The following is a 19066-nucleotide window of genomic DNA, read 5'->3' as shown; positions in this document are numbered from 1 at the left end:
GCATTTATCACTTCAATCATTATTAGAGCATTTTCATTATTTCAATAATAATAAAAAACAGGCAGACAAGTAAAGAAGAAAATTATTCATCTCTCAATCTCTGTTTCCCCTGAAGTATTTTTTAATTAAGGTATGCATGTCATTTTTTAAAGACCTAATGTGATTGTACACTTACTAGCCTACAGTATAGTGTAAACATAACTTTTATATGCATTGGGAAACCAAAATCTTTGTGTGACTCTCTTTATCTGGAACCACACTTGCAGTATCTCTGAGGTATGCCTGCATGTGTTCAGTAAATTGATACAATTACCCACTGATTTAAAGTTATTGAAAATAGGTATATATTCTACATATATCAGAGTTAATGGCATTTGATATATATGTACCTGCTATTGGTTTTGGTGCTATGGGTAATACTAAAGGTAGATGGAACTTGTTCCCTCTCCTCCAGGAATTTGTAGTCTCCTTGGAGAGGCCAGTTGAATTTAACTTTGAATTTACCATATCTAAAACAGAGCTCTTTAATCCCACCAGCTTTTACTCCTACTACTACTGTTCCTCCTGTGTCATTAAATGACTCCCACCATTCATTTAGTCACTTATTCTAAAACTGCTGAAAACCTAGCGATCACCCTTGATTTTCTTCTCCTTTACTTCCCTATCCAGTCCAGTAGCAAGTTCTTCTAATGCACCCCTTGCTATTTAGCTGCTCTGCTGACAGACACCTGTTTATCCTTTAAGACTCTGTTCAAACATTGCTTCTTCAAGGAAGTCTTTCCTGGTGCCTTACTGGAAAGGTTAGGTACTCTTCCTTCAGTGTGGCTGTAGCAGGCAGTAAACTTCTATTAAAATAATTGGTTATATAGTTCCTTGAAGTTAAAGAATTTAGCTTATTCCTATTTGTAAAGCTAGTACCAGCCAGGTACATTAATCTGTCAGTAAATGTTTTTTAAATAAATACATTGATTGAGAGAATTATATAATTTGTGATGTTTATGAAGCTTCCCAGTGAAATGAAGTTGTAAAGGTAGGCAGAGGCTGGATCATGAAGAACCTGATGTGATGAAAAGAAATGAGCAATAATAGAGCACAGGGTCCTCATGGCCTTCCTTGTATTTAGTCTTGTGACTACCTTCTGACCAATGAAAATAGCAGTGGTAGGTGCAACTTCCAACAAGTCTCCTTAAAGGAGGGGCACACCTTCTCCCTCTCTCCCCTTTCCCCTGGCCAGAATACACACCAAGTGACTGGAATCACTTGTACAGAATACAAACCAAGTAACATGCAGCCACCTGTGTGTAGAAGGGCCACTTCCTAGGGGTGGTAAAATAGAATGCTGGAAGAAGCCTAGGTATTGACCAGGGAGAGGGACATTCCAGGAAGAGGGATAGAATAAAGGAAAACACTTAGGGTCAGGTCAAAGTGGTAGAGCTGACAAAGGAGACTGAAAAGGAACCACCAGAGTCGTAGGAGGAAAACTGAGTGTTTCAAGAAGGAAACCAGAAATTCTTTCAAGAGGGAGAGATTGAGCAACTGCTGTGAATTGAGTAAGATGGATTTGACAACATGAGGGCCTTGATAAGGCCATTGAAGTGGTCAGGGTAGGAGTGATATTGGAGTGGGCTGAAGGGTGAATAGGAGAGTAGGAAATAGTTCCTTAAAGATATTTGGTCTTGAAAGGGACAACGAGTTAGGAGGAGAGGCACTGACTGGAAGGGCTGTGGAGTAAAGGGAAGGTTTACTGGAATGCATTTGTATACTGGGGAAAGAAAGGTGGCAAGGACTTGAGAAGATGACATTGATGAGATGAGATCCAGAGCAGATGGTCAGAGATTGGATGTTTGCAAGGAAGATTGATACTTCCTTTGTGGTAAATGGAGTAAAGAAGGTGGGGCAGATGGGTGTGCAGCTTTTTAGATTTAGGATGTGGGCATGAGCGTACTCCTTTCTAAAGCCTTCCATTTTCTCGTAAAATATTTAGCAAAGCATCAGCTGAAACCTCATACGTAGTAAGGTCGTCAACCCCCATATCTTGCCAGTATCTTCTGTTCACACTCCTATATGTTATGAGAAGAGTCCTTCCCAAACTTTAGACAGATTGTATAGCTGCCTTTTGAAAATCCTTCCATATATCTGTTTCCCTTGGCATGCAAGGCACCTCACAGTCAGGGCCCAGTTTCCTTTCCCGGCCTTACTTCTCCCCAGTTATCTACCTGTTTTCTAGTCAGAGCCATTTGCCCAGTTGCATTCAAACATCTTGTCCTTGCTGCTTCTCTGCCTTTGAATATGCTCTTCCTACTGGCTGGCATTGTCCCTGTCTCTCTGCCTGGTGGACTGCTGCTCATTCTTCAAGATCTAATTCCAATATCTCATCCTTTTAAACCTCTTTGATCTCCCTACCCTATCCCTAGCACAGTGAGATACTAGGTCTTTTCATTCTGTCAAGATCAGGAACTAGAGCTTATTCATCTGGATCTAGCACTGTATCTGGTTTATGGTAGGCACTAAGTGAATGAATGAAGTTTGATTAACTTACCTGTTCCTTTATCAATTCCTGATGAAATTAAAATGAAATGAAAGTTATATACCCCTAGTTTTTTATGCAAACTAAACATTTTGTTTCTTTGTTTTTCATTTTCTTTTCTTTTTTTTTTTTGTAGGTGGTTCTGGAATGGAGCCGGGATCAATACCACGTTTTATTTGATTCCTATAGAGACAATGTTGCTGGAAAGTCTTTTCAGAATCGGTGAGAAGAGATCTATTTTGGAGAGTATCTGTTATTTGGACCTAAATAATGAGTTATGAAATCACCTATGTTTCAGATATAATGGTTGAAGGTGTCTTTCCTGGTCATAGATATAATTTAACTTAGGATTATATGCATCTGAAGAAACCGTGTAGTTCTATCCCACATTCATTTTATGTATGAAAAAAAAAGGAGTGCCAGAGAATCATCTGCCTTGCAATAGATTGAGCATTTTGTTATATGGTCACATTTTATCCTCACCCCAGTTCTGTGAGGTAAAAATGTGATTTCATGCCCCTGTAGGGTGAGAAAACTTTTGTTGATTTTGTTGATCTTCTCAAAGAACCAACTTTTAGTTTTGTTGATTTAATTGTTTTTTTTGTTCTTAGTTCATTTATTTCTGCTCTGATCTTTACTATTTCTTTCCTTTGGCTGGGTTTAGGATTAGTTTACTGTTATTTTGTAGTTCCTCCAGGTGTGCAGTTATATCTACAATTTTAACTCTTTCTTCTTTTTTCTTATTTTTTTTTTAAGATTTTTTTCCTTTTAATTCTCTCCCCTTCCCCCCATTGTCTTCTCTTTGTGTCTATTTGCTGTGTGTTCTGTGTCCGCTTGCATTGTCAGGTAGCACTGGGAAACTGCATCTCTTTTTTGTTGCGTCTTGCTGCATCAGCTCTCCGTGATTGCGGCGCCACTCCTGGGTGGGCTGCACTTCTTTCATGTAGGGTGGCTCTCCTGGGGTGCACGCCTTGTGTGTGGGGCATGCCTATGGGGGTGCCCCTGCATGTCATGGCACTCCTTGCATGCATCACCACTGCGCGTGGGCCAGCTCACCACACAGGTTGGGAGGCCCTGAGTATCGAACCATGGACACTCCATATGGTAGGCAGATGCTCTGTCAGTTGAGTCAAGTCTGCGTCCCTCTTCTTTTTTAATGTATGCATTGAGTGCTATACATTTACCTCTCAGCACTGCCTTTGCAGTGTCCCATAGGTTTTGGTATGTTGTGTTCTCATTTTCATTCATCTCAAGATATTTACTGATTTCTCTTGTAATTTCTTCGACCCACTGATTATTTAAGAGTGTATTGTTTGATCTGTAGATTAAACAATAAATTAATCTATGAATTTTCCCTTTTTCTGTCCATTATTTATTTTCAGCTTTATTTTGTTATGATCAGAGAAAGTATATTATGTAATTTCAATCTTTTAAAATTTATTGAGACCTGTCTTATGCCTCAACATATTGTCTATGCTGGAGAAGGATTGATGAGTGCTTGAAAAGAATGTATATCCTGCTGTTTTGGGCTGCAATGCTGTATAGATATCTGTTAGGTCTACTTCATTTACCATATTATTCAAACTTTCTGTTTCCTTATTTATCTTCTGTCTAGATGTTCTATCCAATACTGAGAGTGGTGTACTGAAGTCTCCAACTATTATTGTAGAGACATCTATTTTCTCCCTTTAGTTTTTCCAGTGTGTGCCTCATGTATCTTGGGGCACCAGGTTAATGTATATCTATTATAGTTATTTCTTCTTGGTGAATTGCCCCTTTTATTAATACAATGACCTCCTCCATCTCTTATAACAGGTTTGCATTTAAATTCTATTTTGTCTGATATTAGTTATTGCTACTCCACATCTTTTTTGGTTACTATTTGTATGGAATATCTTTTCTAACCTTTTACTTTCAGCCTGGTTGTATCCTTATATCTGAGGTGAGTTTCTTATAGATAACATGTATTTGGCTTATATTTTTTTAATCCATCTCTTAGTGTATGTCTTCTGACTGGAGAGTTCAAGCTGTTAACATTCAGTGTTATTACTGTAAAGGCATTACTTCATCCATTTTATTCTTTGGCTTTCTGTTGTTATATCTTCCTGTCTTTTTACCCTTAAATTTACTCTTTCGAATATACTTCATTTCTACATTCTTCTCCAAGTCTCTTGCCTTGTTTTTTTCTTTCAGGCTTCAACACTCCCTTCAGTATCTCTTGTGATAACATACTCTCTCCTCTTTTTCTTTAATTTTTTATTGAAGTATATCATGTATACATGAACACACATAAACAATAAGTATATAGTAAAGATTGTGAACTTACAAAATAAACATACATAACATCACACAGGCGTCTCATACATCACCCCTCCACCAACTCTGTATTGTTGTGAAACATTTGTTTCACAACTATGCAAGAGCATTGACAAAATATTACTACCAACTATAGTCTTTATCTTACATTTGATGTATTTTTCCCCCAACCCATACTATTTTTTTAAAATGTATTTTTGTTACAGATACTGTGAACTTGCAAAACAATCATGCAGATGTTTAGATTTCCCATACAACTCCACACCCTGGTGGAACATTTGTTACAGATCATGAGATAGTTTCATCATCACTATTACTACCAATCATGGTCCATAGCATACATTTGGCACACTTCACCCTTTTTTTTTTTTGAGGTATGGGGGCCAGGGATTGAACCCTGAACCTCACATATGAGAAGCCAGCGCTGACCACATTGGCTCCCCTGAGTTGGTTCTTTTTCATTTGTGTGCTTGCTCATTGTTTGTTTTTTTAGGAGACACCAGGGACTGAACCAGGGACCTCCCATGTGGGAAGAGGTGCTCAGCAACTTGAGCCACATCCACTCCCCATACCCTCGTTTTTAAAGGACAGTTTTGCTGAGTATAGAATAGACAGCTGGCAGTTTTTCTCTTTTATTTTATTTTTTTTATTTTTTGTTTTTTATTTTTTTTTTAAAGATTTATTTATTTATTTAATTTCTCCCCCTCCCCTGGTTGTCTGTTCTCTGTGTCTGTTTGTTGCGTCGTGTTTCTTTGTCCGCTTCTGTTGTCGTCAGCGGCACGGGAAGTGTGGGCGGCGCCATTCCTGGGCAGGCTGCACTTTCTTTTCACGCTGGGCGGCTTTCCTCACGGGCGCACTCCTTGCGCGTGGGGCTCCTCTACACGGGGGACACCCTTGCGTGGCACGGCACTCCTTGCGCACATCAGCACTGCGCATGGCCAGCTCCACACGGGTCAAGGAGGCCCGGGGTTTGAACCGCGGACCTCCCATATGGTAGACGGACGCCCTAACCACTGGGCCAAAGTCCGTTTCCCAGTTTTTCTCTTTTAGTTCCATAAATACATCACACTACTTTCTCGCCTCTGTGGTTTCTTTTTATTTATTTATTTTACTTATTTTTTAAATTTTTTACCATGGTTTCTGAGGAGAGGTCAGCACTTATCACATACACCCTTGTATGTGATATATTGCTTTTCTCCTGCTGCTTTCAGAATCCTTTTTTTTTCCCTCTTTATTTTTTTAAAATGTTACATTCAAAAAAGATAAGAGTGAAGTGGCCTTGGCCCAGTGGCTAGGGCATCTATCACATGGGAGGTCCACGGTTCAAAACCCCGGGCCTCCTTGACCCGTGTGGAGCTGGCCCACGTGCAGTGCTGATACGCGCAAGGAGTGCCGTGCCACATAGGGGTGTCGCCGCATAGGGGAGCCCCACACACAAGGACTGCGCCCCATAAGGAGAGCCACCCAGCACGAAAGAAAGTTCAGCTTGCCCAGGAATGGCGCCACACACACGGAGAGCTGACACAACAAGATGATGCAACAAAAAGAAACACAGATTCCTGTGCTGCTGACAACAACAGAAGCAGACAAAGAAGAATATGCAGCAAATAAACACAGAGAACAGACAACTGGGGTGGGGGGGAAGGGGAGAGAGAAAAAAAAAGATAAGAGATCCCCATATACCCCCCACCCCCTCACCTCACTCCTCCCACATCAACCACCTCTTTCATCATCATGGGACATTGATTGTATTTGGTAAATACATTTTGGAGCACTGCTGCACAATATGGATAGTGGTTTACATAGTAGTTTACACTCTCCCCCAGTCCACCCAGTGGGCCATGGCAGGACATACAATGTCCAGCATCTGTCCCTGCAGTACCACCCAGGACAACTACTGAAATCCTGAAAATGCCCCCACATCATATCTCTTCTTTCCTGTCCCTACTCTCAGTAGCTACATGGCTACTTTCTGTACATCAATGTTACAATTTCTTCCATTACTAATCACAATAGTTCCATAGTAGAATATCAGTAAGCCCACTCTAGTCCATACTGTATTCCTCCATCCTGAGGACCCTGGGATGGTTATGTCCACTCCTTCTCTTTATTGAGAGGGGACTTAGATTCCACATGGATGATGGATGCAATTCTCCTTCTTGCATTTGTAGGCACTCTTGGCTCCGTGGTGTGGTGGTTGACCTTCTTCACCTCCCTGTTAGCTGGCTGGAGTAAGTCTGATTAACCAGAGGGTAGGAGTTGCAAGTATGCTGAGGCTCCAGAATCCTTTCTTTATCTCTGACATTTGTCATTCTGAATAGTAGGTGTCTATTCAGATTTATTCTAGGTCTGTTCAGATTTATTCTGTTTAGGGTGCATTGTCCTTGGATATTGATGTTTATGTCTTTCGAAAGGGTTTGGAAATTTTGGATCATTATTTTCTCGAAAATTCTTTCTGCCCCTTTTCCATTCTCTTCTCTTTCTGGGATGCTGATAATGCGTATGTTTGTCTGTTTAGCATTGCAATTCAATTTCCTGAGACCCTGTTCCATTTTTTTTCATCTTTTCTTCTTCTGTTCTCCAGTCTTCCAGTTCAGATGTTCTGTCCTCAGAATCACTAATTCTGTCTTTGAGCTATTCAAATCATCTGTTTTTTGTTTTTTCTTTTTTTTAGGAGGCACTAGGGATTGAACTTGAGACCTCATACATGGGAAGCAGGTGCTTGACTACTGAGCTACACCTCTTCCCTCTAATGTATTTTTAATCTCATCTGTCATGTCTTTCGTTCCCTTAAGCTCTATTACGTTTCTTTGCAGGGTTTCAAATTGTTCTTTATGCTCACCTTGTGTCTTCTTAATATCTTTTGTCTCTTTAGTTATATTTTCCTTCAACTCTTTGAATTGATTTAGTAGATTTGTCTGATTATCATTGATTAGTTGTCTTAAATCCTGTATCTTATCAGGATATTTGGTTAATTCCTTTGGTTGGACTGTCTCTTCCTGTTTCCTAGTATGACTTGTAATGTTTTCCTGATGTCTAGGCAAATGAATATGTTGATGGTTAATTTCTCTCTCTTGCTAGTGTTTCCCCCCTCCCTCCCCCCCCCCCCCCCCCCGCCCCGCCAGCTTTTCTTTGATTTTTGGTTCAACTAATTCTAAGTCTTTAAAGTTGCCCAGCTTAAGTTATCAAAATCAGGCCAGGGACACACTAATGGGGTACAGATTTTCTCCCAGGACTGGAGCTAAAGAGTGACCCAAAAGCAGTTTTTCTCTTTGCAATTTCCTAGCTGGCCAGCAGATGTCCAGAGGTGTTTCTTTGAATTTCTGCTTTCCATTTTTTTCTGGTCTGGCCAGAGCCAATATGAGATTCAAAGTAGGCTCTGCTGGGAGAATTCACTAAAGAGAAGCCCTCCAACTCACCTTCCCTCTTCCCTTGTACAGCTGACGGGGGAAGACATCTCTTCCCCTCTCAGTCAGCTGCAGTGAGCCAGGATTTTTATCCAGGCTTAATGTCTTGAGGGTGGGGCATGGGAGCCCTTCCTGGCCACTGTAGGGCTTTAGTAACTCATGTTTGTTGTTTCAGGTTCTTTGTTTCTCTGTCCCTTGCTCTCCTGAGAGTTGCACATGACTGTCCTGGTCTGTTAACCCCCAAAGCAGGGCCCTTCTCCATTGTTTTTGTGAGAAAGTTAAGCCCTGCCTGCCCACTCCAGCGCCATCTTCCTAGAATTCTCCTCACCCCCCTTTTTTGACTTTTTGTTAAACACTTCGCCTCCTAATTTTAGATTACACTAAAATATAGTTTTATTTTTCTTTAGGGATATTAAATATTACCTGATTTTCATGATGACAAATAAATGGATCATATATAATAGGATTTAATATATTTTAAGTACCATAATGATTATAGGAAGCTTTGCTAATATCACTACAAATTGTCAGGTTATTTGTGCTCCCCCCCCAAAAAAAAATCTCATTCTTTATGTCAGTAGCAGGTGAATATGGAAGTTATCTACTGCTACTTATTGTGAGGCATTGTCTTGGAGGTTCAGTTTTGTCATCTGTGAAATGTGGAAATTAGATTAAGTGTAAAATCTCTTCCATTTCTGTTCTGAGATACAACTATTTTGGTTATAAATTTTGTTACCTACTTTATAGAATGTAAAACTAAGGGATTATTAAGTGACTTTATTATTTACTTAAACTAAACAGCGATTAAAATAAAAGTTGTGTCAGAGTCACCACTACTTTAGATCTGAGTCATGGGTGACATATTTAGTCTTCAGCCCTGAGATAAAGGTTTCCTTTTCATCTGCTTGCCAAGATAGTGGTCTTGTGGTAAGAACGAAAAACTCAGATCGGTGTGACCATGTCTAATACTAGAAAAACAACTGACTCACTGACCTTGAGAGATCACATGATCACTTATTTATTTATTTTACACACTCTCTTTAGGATTGTTAGTTTGTACCAGAATATTAAATCGATCATGTTACATAGCCTTTTTAGGAAAGCTAGTACAAAGATGAATTAAATGCTTATGTTGTTTTCTTCAATTAAACATGTGTGGCTCTCTCTTGGTTTGATTAAAAAAAACCTAATAGCAGATAACTACATTTACAGGAAAGCTTTGAATTGTGCAAATCTTTTTTTCTTTTTTTTTAAACTTTTTTTTTTTTTTAAATAGATCACCTAAGCAGTTTTTAAAATTAGTTTTTAATCTGAGCATAGACCACCTGGGAAGTTGGAGGTGAGATTACCTTGGATAGTTTGTGTAGATATTGTAAGGCAGATAGATTTTTCTTAATGGGAAAGACTGATATATATGCTACTGGAATGAACTAATAGTTATTTACCCAGAAAATATTTATTAAACCCTATCCATGTACCAGGCACTATTCTAGATCTTAGGAAAATAGTGGTAAACAAGAACAACTTACTGAATTGACATTTTAGTGGGGGAAGCTTTTTTTTATTTCTTAAGACTTTTTACAAGCCCTCTAGGTAATCCTGATGCCTAATAAAGTTTGTGAACCATTCATGTAGAGAAAGTCCGAAAAACCTAGATGGGGAAACTTTTACAAAATATAAGAGAGAGAGAGAAAGCCTGGCATTATAGAAAAGAGAGCAAATGATTAATGAAGCAGAGCGCAGAAGGCTTGGTACCATTCTTTCCCAAGAGATTCTCCATCTAGCTGAAGATATATGTGCATTAAAAATAGTGCAACACAATGTGCTAAAGCTCCCTGAGAGTAGAAAGTAGTATGGAAGCTGTATGTTAGGCAATAAATTATCTTGGGTGGGTGGGGGAGGGGTTAGGAGGAAAGGAGGTTTAGGGAAGGAAAAGGTGGTTAAAGGAGGCATGAAAGAAACATTCTAGACAGGTGTATCAGAGTTATCTGTTAGAAAGGTGATAAGTACTATGGAAAAAAAAAGTAGCAGGCCAAGGCAGATTGGGGACAGCAGGGCATGAGAAGGCTACAGTATTATATGGGGCAAGGTCTTCATTGTGGGCTGTTCTGATAACTTCTTTCTTTTGATAACTTTATTCTTTAAACTTCTATATTTCTTTTCTTTCTTTTTTTTTTTTTTTTAAGATTTATTTATTATTTATTTAATTCCCCCCCTCCCCCGGTTGTCTGTTCTCTGTACCTTTTTGCTGCGTCTTGTTTCTTTGTCTGCTTCTGTTGTCGTCAGCGGCACAGGAAGTGTGGGCGGCGCCATTCCTGGGCAGGCTGTACTTTCTTTCGGCGCTGGGCGGCTCTCCTTATGGGGCACACTCCTTGCACGTGGGGCTCCCCTACGCAGGGGACAGCCCTGCATGGCAGGGCACTCCTTGGGCGCATCAGCACTGCACATGGGCCAGCTCCATACGGGTCAAGGAGGCCCGGGGTTTGAACCGTGGACCTCCCATGTGGTAGACGGACGCCCTAACCACTGGGCCAAGTCCCGTTTCCCTGTATTTCTTTTCAATGTTGGTCTATAAAGTATGAGACCACATAGTTTATTTAATCTAACCGAGCTTCTAACACCATACCTCCACCCCCACCCCACCAATCTTTAAGTAGGGGGTGACATCAACCTCCTTACAGAGGCATAGATACATAGCACAGAGAAGATACTCAATGAATATTAGCTGCCCTTCAACCTCACTGCCCCCTTCCTGGTTCCAGTTTGAAAACAGTTCTGAGATATACACCATGGTTGGATTACCTTTTCATTGATTTTTTATAACTTCTAAATTTATGCACTGTGGGATATCCTTATTCCCAAATGAATTGGAAAAATGCATTTAAGCTGGAGGACTTGTGGGTTTATCCTAGGCTCTGTCTTCCCATGCCCATCGATGTGGTCTACACCTGGGTGAACGGCACAGACCTTGAACTACTCAAGGAACTGCAGCAGGTCAGAGACCAAATGGAGGAGGAACAGAAAGCCATGAGGTAAAACTGACTTTTTTTTTTTTAAAGATTTATTTATTTATTTCTCTCCCCTTCCCCCCCCACCCTGGTTGTCTGTTCTCTGTGTCTATTTGCTGCGTCGTCTTTGTCTGCTGCTGTTGTTGTCAGTGGCAGGAGAATCTGTGTTTCTTTTTGTTGCGTCATCTTGTTGTGTCAGTTCTCCATGTGTGTGGCACCATTCCTGAGCAGGCTGCACTTTCTTTTGTGCTGGGTGGCTCTCCTTATGGGGTGCATTCCTTGCGCATGGGGCTCCCCTATGCGGGGGACACCCCTGCGTGGCAAGGGACTCCTTGCGCGCATCAGCACTGCGCATGGGCCAGCTTCCACACGGGTCAAGTAGACCCGGAGTTTGAACCATGGACCTCCCATATGGTAGACGGACGCCCTAACCACTGGGCCAAGTCCGCCACCAAAACTGACTTTTAAAAAACAAAATGCAAAAAGTCCTACCTGTACGAGGAACAGTACATTTGAGAAGGATGAGATGATGATCAAACAAAATTCTATCTCAAATTCATGCCATTCTGAGATTTTGGCCATCATCCAATGCTGGTTTCTTGGAGCCTCAGGAGTTCTTGGCCTCTTTTGCCATGTTCACCTTTGTTTGAGAGCTGTCTTATGAATCTGGTGCTTGAGTGATGGTCTCCGAGGGGCCTAAAGGTAGGGAGGGGGTCCTCCTGGAGGAGTCCTGTGCATCCTGCTCACTGAGTCTCAGTCCGAGGTAATATCTTCATGAAATAAATTCTCATTCAAAATAGTTTCCCAGTAAGACAAAGTTATTCACTTGAAAAATAAACCTACACTTAAATTTTTTTTCTCATTTGAAAGGGCAGTGGAAAAGTATATTCTCTTTTCTCCTTTTAGTATCAAATAGTATAGCATGAAATTAGAAATTTGAGTATTTTTTTAAACTATGTCATCTTGTTCATTTAATTTACTTTATCTAGGGAAGACAGAATGGGGCCTGTGGAGACCCATTAGAGCTAGTGGCCTGGCTGATGAACTTCCCCTCTTGATTCTTCAGAAGTATTTGCTGAGAATGTCCCCATCTAACCCTTTATAAATGTTATGGGTACACCCCAGTTGTAGGTCATTGGCCACAATATTCTGCCACAAATTATCTCCACTTCTTTGTTAGAGGCTATACGAGCTTCCCAGTGTATGAAAATGACTTTGACAGCTTGGTAACACGTTTTCCTAGGAAAATGTAAAAATTCCTTATCTTTATTTTTTATTTTTATTTTTGGAGTAAAAAGGGCATTTGCTGTTTACAAGTTTATTTCTGAGTTACAAAGATTATTTCCCTTTCCTCATGGTTTTTGAATTTCCTATATTCCCCCATTCAATCTTCGCTGCCACAACCAGACAGACAGAAACTGCGAGGACCTTCTTTTTCTTGAATCTGTAGTGGAAACCTTAGCAAAAGACATTAACTGCTCCAGATCTGTCAGAGATGCATAAAAGCCTTTATTTTAGGTAAACTGCCTTGGTTACTGTGGGAACTACAATGTGGTTGGTAATATTTCATCAAAATATGCATTTTAAAAATGATCTGCATTATAGTACCTCCTACCAATATGTTAGTTTGAGTGGAGTAACCAAGAAAATCAATATTGTAAGCCACCTCTTATTCATATTTAAGGCAAGCACTTGCCTACACATAGTAAATGAACTATTTTTGCTTTTCATTAGAGAAATCCTTGGGAAGAACACAACGGAACCAACTAAGAAAAGGTATGCATTTTGATTTTCCTCTTATGAATACAAATTGAAGGGTTGAAATGGAATTTCCAAATTATTACTTGTTTTTGTTAGGTACAGAGTATTTTGTATTTACTCTGTTGCTCATATTTGACCCTTCTGCCAGTTTTTGACTCCCAAATTAAATGCAAGCATTACAGATAGAATTTTGCATTAGGGGAGGCATGGCTGATTGAAGACTCTAGTTATTCAGGTTCTAGCTAAAAAGAGTTTTAGCATTTTTGGAAGGGTTTGGGTATCAAGGTTTTTCTTCTCTAAAGAGCTCCTATTAATCTTTCTTGGTGCTCTGTTCTTTTACTCCACTTAAACTCTACCTTATACCCAGTGTTTTGATATACAGAATTTATATCCACACTTAATTATGTGTTCAATATATAGCTCTTTATCTTTAAAAGCTGTCACAGTTTAATATCTTACATTTAAGGACCCAGGAAGGGGATTTAGTTCAATGACAAGAATTATATATATATATATCTTGATTTGAGTCATATTCAACCCTGGTAGGTTCTTAAAACCAGACTGTCTCACTGCCAAGTAGAAATCTCTATTAATTGCTACTTCCTCATTTAACCATTAGACTTTAAAAAAAGGAGAAACCAAACCAAACCACAGTTCTTTATAGAGATGATCCTGAGGAATTTCAAAATTCAAAATTGCCTTCTGAATCATCCCTTTATATTAACTGAGTAGCTTTATTTATAAAACAATACCATTATTTTTAAATGATTTAATTAAAATTAATAATGCAACATTACAGAAAGATTGAGGGGAAAGTGAAAAGAAAACACTTCACATAACTCTACTACCTTAATATAATAACTATTGTCATTTTTATTCCCTTTTCATGCATTTTTTTAGTGATATACACAATTCTGGATCCTACTTTTCACTTTACATTACCGTATATATTTCCATGTTGGGTTATACTTTCCATATTCCATATTTTTCTTTTCTCATTTTTAATAGATGCATAATATTCCATAAGGTGACTATATTACAATTTATTAAATATTTGACATTTACATATTTTTATTATTGGAAATAATATATTTATATTTGGGTCTGTGGCATTTTCTGTTTGTGGGTGCTTCTTTGTTTTCTTGTTTTGTTTTATTCCTTCCACTTGGACTAGATACCTGGAAGTAAGATTATAGAGTCAGAGCTATGTCTTTGTGGGCCTGGGTATTACCAGATTGCTTTCCCAAATGGTTTTACTAACTTGGAATGATACCAGCAGTATTTGGGAGCAATAGGTTTATTGTACCTACAATAACATTTTTTTGAGCGTGCTGATTTAGTAAATAAAAGGTAATACCTCATTGTTTTAATCTGCATTTCTTTGTTTATTACTAAAGTTGAATGATTTTATGTATGTTTATTTGTAGTTCTTGTTTTGTGAGTTATCTAGCCATGTTCTTTGTCAGTTTGTTTATTGCTATTTCTTATATTTATATAGAAGTATCTCATGTAAATTTGTATGGCACATTGTCACATTTGCTTTATGTTTGCTTTTGTTTGTTTCTGTGTAATTTCAAGTCCAATGTATTTAATTGTATTTTAAATGAAATTAGTAAATTATCTTGTAAATGACACTGTTAACCTGAATTTTTATACTCCATAATCTGCATGATAATGGGATTCACTGGAATTAGGAACAATATTAAAAGTGATGGTAATGAAGAACTTAATTGTGTACCTTTGAGTTAGTATGTTTTGTTGGCAATTTTATTTTATTAATAGAGACATAGATGACTGGAAGCTCCATCTTTAGAAATGCCATTGCTTATTAATTTTTTATCATACTTTCTAACTTAAGCTTTTATGTTCTTGGGATGCAATTCCCTGTTTATTATAACTTTTTAGGTATAGGATACAGGAAAAACTCTGGAAAGTTTGGAAGCACCAACAGCTTTTCAGTGTTGATTGAATTGTCGAGAATGTGGTTGTAAGCCTGTTGACATTTCTTTCTAGTGAGAAGCAGCTAGAATGTTTGCTGACACACTGCATTAAGGTGCCAATGCTTGTCCTGGACCCAGCCCTATCGACCAACATCACACTAAAGGACCTGCCATCTCTTTATCCTTCTTTTCATTCTGCCAGTGACATATTCAATGTTGCAAAACCAAAAAACCCTTCTACTAATGTCTCAGTTGTCGTTTTCGACAGTGCTAAGGATGGTAAGATCGTTTTTATTGATATTTTGAAATCACATTATCATTGGATGTTTGAATTACAAAATTCTGAATGGAACAGAAATTATTTAACTTTAAAGAACTGCCAGTGAAGCTAATAAACTAAAAATGTATAGAGAGAAGCAAAAGAGCTGCCCTCTTCTCATAAAGAGAATGCATATATTTGACTCTGTAATACACAAATCTTTCTGTGCTCGGGAGAGAACCTTAAATCTGGCTCTGAGTTATTCTGGAGACTTATTTTTTCTGCCATTTATCTCCTCTGAAATGTTGTTTTCTGCACTTTAAATGGCAGTTACCTAAAGCTTTACACTTTATATCCAAGTGTACAGTTGATTTGGCTAGATAATGGAATTAATATTGTAATTCTTTTTTTTCCCCTTCCCCTTCTCTGCCCCCCCAGTTGCCTGCTCTCTGTCCATTTGCTGTGTGTTCTTCTGTGTCTGCTTGTATTCTTTTTTTTTTTTTATTGACTTTGTAATAATATTACATTAAAAATATATATATATGTGAGGTCCCATTCAACCCCACCCCCCCACTCCCCCTCTCCCCCCCCAACAACACTCGTTCCCATCATCATGACACATCCATTGGATTTGGTAATTACATCTTTGGGCACCTCTGCACCTCATAGACAATGGTCCACATCATGGCCCATACTCTCCTCCATTCCATCCAGTGGGCCCTGTGAGGATTTACAATGTCCGGTGATTACCTCTGAGGCACCATCCAGGGCAGCTCCATGTCCCAAAGATGCCTCCACCTCTCATCTCTTCCTGCCTTTCCCCATACCCATCGTCCACCATGTCCACTTTTCCCAATCCAATGCCACCTCTTCTATGTGGACATTGGATTGGTTGTATTCTTGTCAGCGGCACCTGGAGTCTGTGTCTCGTTTCATTGCGCCATCTTGCTGCGTCAGCTCTCCGTGTGAATGGCACCATTCCTAGACAAGCTGCACTTTTTTTCGCACTGGGCGGCTCTCCTTATGGGGTGCTCCTTGTGCGTGGGGCTCCCCTATATGGGGGACACCCCTGCGTTGGCACAGCACTCCTTACGCGCATCAGCACTGCGCATGGGCCAGCTCAACACACAGGTCAGGAGGCCCTGAGTTTGAACCTTGGACTTCTCATGTGGTAGGCGGAAGCCCTATCTGTTGGGCCAAATCCACTTCCCTAATATTGTAATTCTTGGCAGAACTGCACCCACCCCATTAGAGATTTCATCTTCTCTCTTGGCTGCTCAGCTGCCCATACCTGCTGCTTCTGCTGCTCTAGCTTCTGAGTCTCATTCATTCATCTCTATGTTGAATGTCTCTACACCTGGGGCCTCTAAGTCTTTTAGTTGTATAAAATGAAAATAGTTGTGTTCCTTTTACAACACTAAGTCCTTTTCTCAGTTTCACAGTTTGTCAATACCTTAACTTCTCCCCCGGCTTAAATCATTAGACCTGTCTTTGTTCCATTCTAATTTTTCAATTGTAGAACTAAAAATAATCTAATCCTATCATCACTTGCTTTTGTTTTTGCAAACGATTCTTAGCTTCTTGTCTCTCTTACTCATTTCCTCTTCACCAGTTGAATTCCCTCATACAAGTTCCAATAATAAGCTCCTCACTGCTCCTTCTGCCTATAAAGTTCTTCTCCAGTCTAACATAAATCTGAAAACTCTGATTTTATCGGTATTCTCCCTTTCTAAAGAGAATAATATACTAGTATATTAGATAGATACTCTTTCCCGTTTTCGGAATTCAGCTTTAATGGCCTTGGTTTTGCTGGTTGATCTTTACATCCCCGCCCACCCTCCCATCTCCTCAAAGCTACTGGTGTCTTCACATGTAGACAGTGCTGGGCCTTCACTTATGCTTTTGTCTCTCACTGGATCTCCCATTCCTCCCCCTTTCCCCACTGACTCCTAGTCTTCCCAGGCTCATCTCAATTTCTGTCTTCTTCATGAAGACTGAAGACTGAACTAGCACATCCACAGTGATCTTAATTTTATTTTTACTTTTCTATATTCCTATACTATTTGTAACCTAACTCATAACTTAGTTTTTGATAGTACAACAATTTATGGTGTCCTCATGTAATTTCTTTATTGAGCAGAAACCTTATTCTCCATTTAATGTCCTGAAAATGTCTTAACATAGTCTTTACTCCCTGGTACTTGAGAAGGTCATTTAAAAGGAAATTGTAACCTTTCCACGTACAGTTATTTCCCCCTTCATACTATAGATCTGTTCCTGAACTATTTTGTGTGTGTGTGTATATATATATATACACACATATACATATAAAACGCTTATGTTTTTCTAACATAATTTGTATTTTTAATATATTAGGGAAATTGTTCCATAAAGGAGTAATCTTTGACAAACTATCGAATTTATTTGACTAAATATAGTTGTTTTTTTTAAATTAGGGGTTCCTTAAAATAAGGTACCATGATGACATTTCTCCAGGAAAAAAAAAAGGAATGGCCTTATGTAACAATTATAGTTTAGTTATAACTTTGATAGAGAGAATCTTAGGTTTTCCTCTACTACTTTCATAGCATAGTAAAGGCTTAAAAGATTGTCAGTTTTGTGTGATCTATATATATCTTTTTTAAAAAAAGATAATAAAAGATAAAAAAAATTTTAAGGGGAGACTGAGAAGCAGAAAAAAAGTTTGTCAATTTTGACATAAAATCTGCATTAAACTACAGTTTTCTAAAACACTCTTTTTGGATTCCACTGGGGTTTCTCTTTGACTTTCCTTAATTTATTAAATTCATTCATTCAACTGTTGAGCCATTGCTCTGAGGTGGTTGTTGTTCCCAGGACAAGAGAAACAGTAGAGAACAAAAAAGAAAAAAGCCTCATAAGGTTTAAATTTCTTGTGGGTTACAAATTCACTCTATCATCCTTAATTGTCTAGATCAGGAACTGGGAGACTCTTTCTTAAATGACCATATAGTGTATACATTTTAGGTTTGTGGGCCAAGAGGCAAAATGGTGGACATTACTTAAGTGCTTATATAACCACTTAAAATTAAACCATTTAAAACTGTAAACACTGTTCTTTGCTTGGGGCCAAATAAAAACAGGCAGTAGCAGAAAAACATGTAATCATATTTCACGCTTCATTTATCTCATTTAACCTCTATCCAGGTAATTGTTGCAATCTGTTGTTTTGTTTTGTTTTTTCTTTTGAAATGTGTCCTTTCTACCTCATTTAATTGTACTGCCACTTTTCTTACATCATAAATTTTAATGACTGGATGGTGCTTCAGCAATTAGCAGTCCAACCCTGCAGCCCAGCATAGTTCTTCTCAGGAACATCCCCACAAAGTAGTTTTTCTGTTGAAGCGTATCCCTTTGATTTATAGAAAATGAGTTTTCTCCTGAGGAAATTCATTTTGACTACACTGACTTTTAGAAGGAACTAAAGCTACTTCCTTATAACTTTCTCACGGTAGTTCAAGTTGTACCTCCTGGGGTCTCCCCCATGTGCTGTTTCTTTTTATTCTTGTCCACTTAGCTCACCAGCATCCTGGTTTATTGTTCTCAGAATGAGAACTTTAGTTTCTGTTACTTTTAAAGTGTTTCACCTGGAAGTGAACATTCCATTTCAGCGTGGTTCAGTCTGCAGGTAGAGCAGGACTGTCATTTAACAAGTGTTTGTTAAGTACCTACTATGTGCCAGGTTTCAGTACTGAAGATACAGCAGTGAATAGATAGACAAAAACCTCTGACTTATGGAATTTACATCTTTGTCAAGGGACACAGACAACAAACACCAGAGACAAGTAAATTACATAGTTTGTAGATAA

General features: G+C 38.8%; 1 protein-coding gene across 2 annotated transcripts in view; it reads left to right on the top strand.

The window, feature by feature from the left end:
- Positions 1-19066, top strand: part of GNPTAB (N-acetylglucosamine-1-phosphate transferase subunits alpha and beta) — an 86526-nt gene that overhangs the window by 25668 nt on the left and 41792 nt on the right. For both annotated transcript variants that reach the window (XM_004446821.5, XM_023585891.2), the window contains exons 2-5: positions 2664-2749; positions 11163-11282; positions 12993-13034; positions 15033-15238. In XM_004446821.5, coding sequence (XP_004446878.2) covers positions 2664-2749; positions 11163-11282; positions 12993-13034; positions 15033-15238 — 454 coding nt within the window. The remainder of the gene's footprint in view (positions 1-2663; positions 2750-11162; positions 11283-12992; positions 13035-15032; positions 15239-19066) is intronic.

Source organism: Dasypus novemcinctus, chromosome 12, assembly GCF_030445035.2.
Source record: "Dasypus novemcinctus isolate mDasNov1 chromosome 12, mDasNov1.1.hap2, whole genome shotgun sequence".
Classification (NCBI taxonomy): Eukaryota; Metazoa; Chordata; class Mammalia; order Cingulata; family Dasypodidae; genus Dasypus; species Dasypus novemcinctus.
The sequence above is the reverse complement of the archived record's forward strand: the minus strand, read 5'-3'. Positions and strand labels throughout refer to the sequence as shown.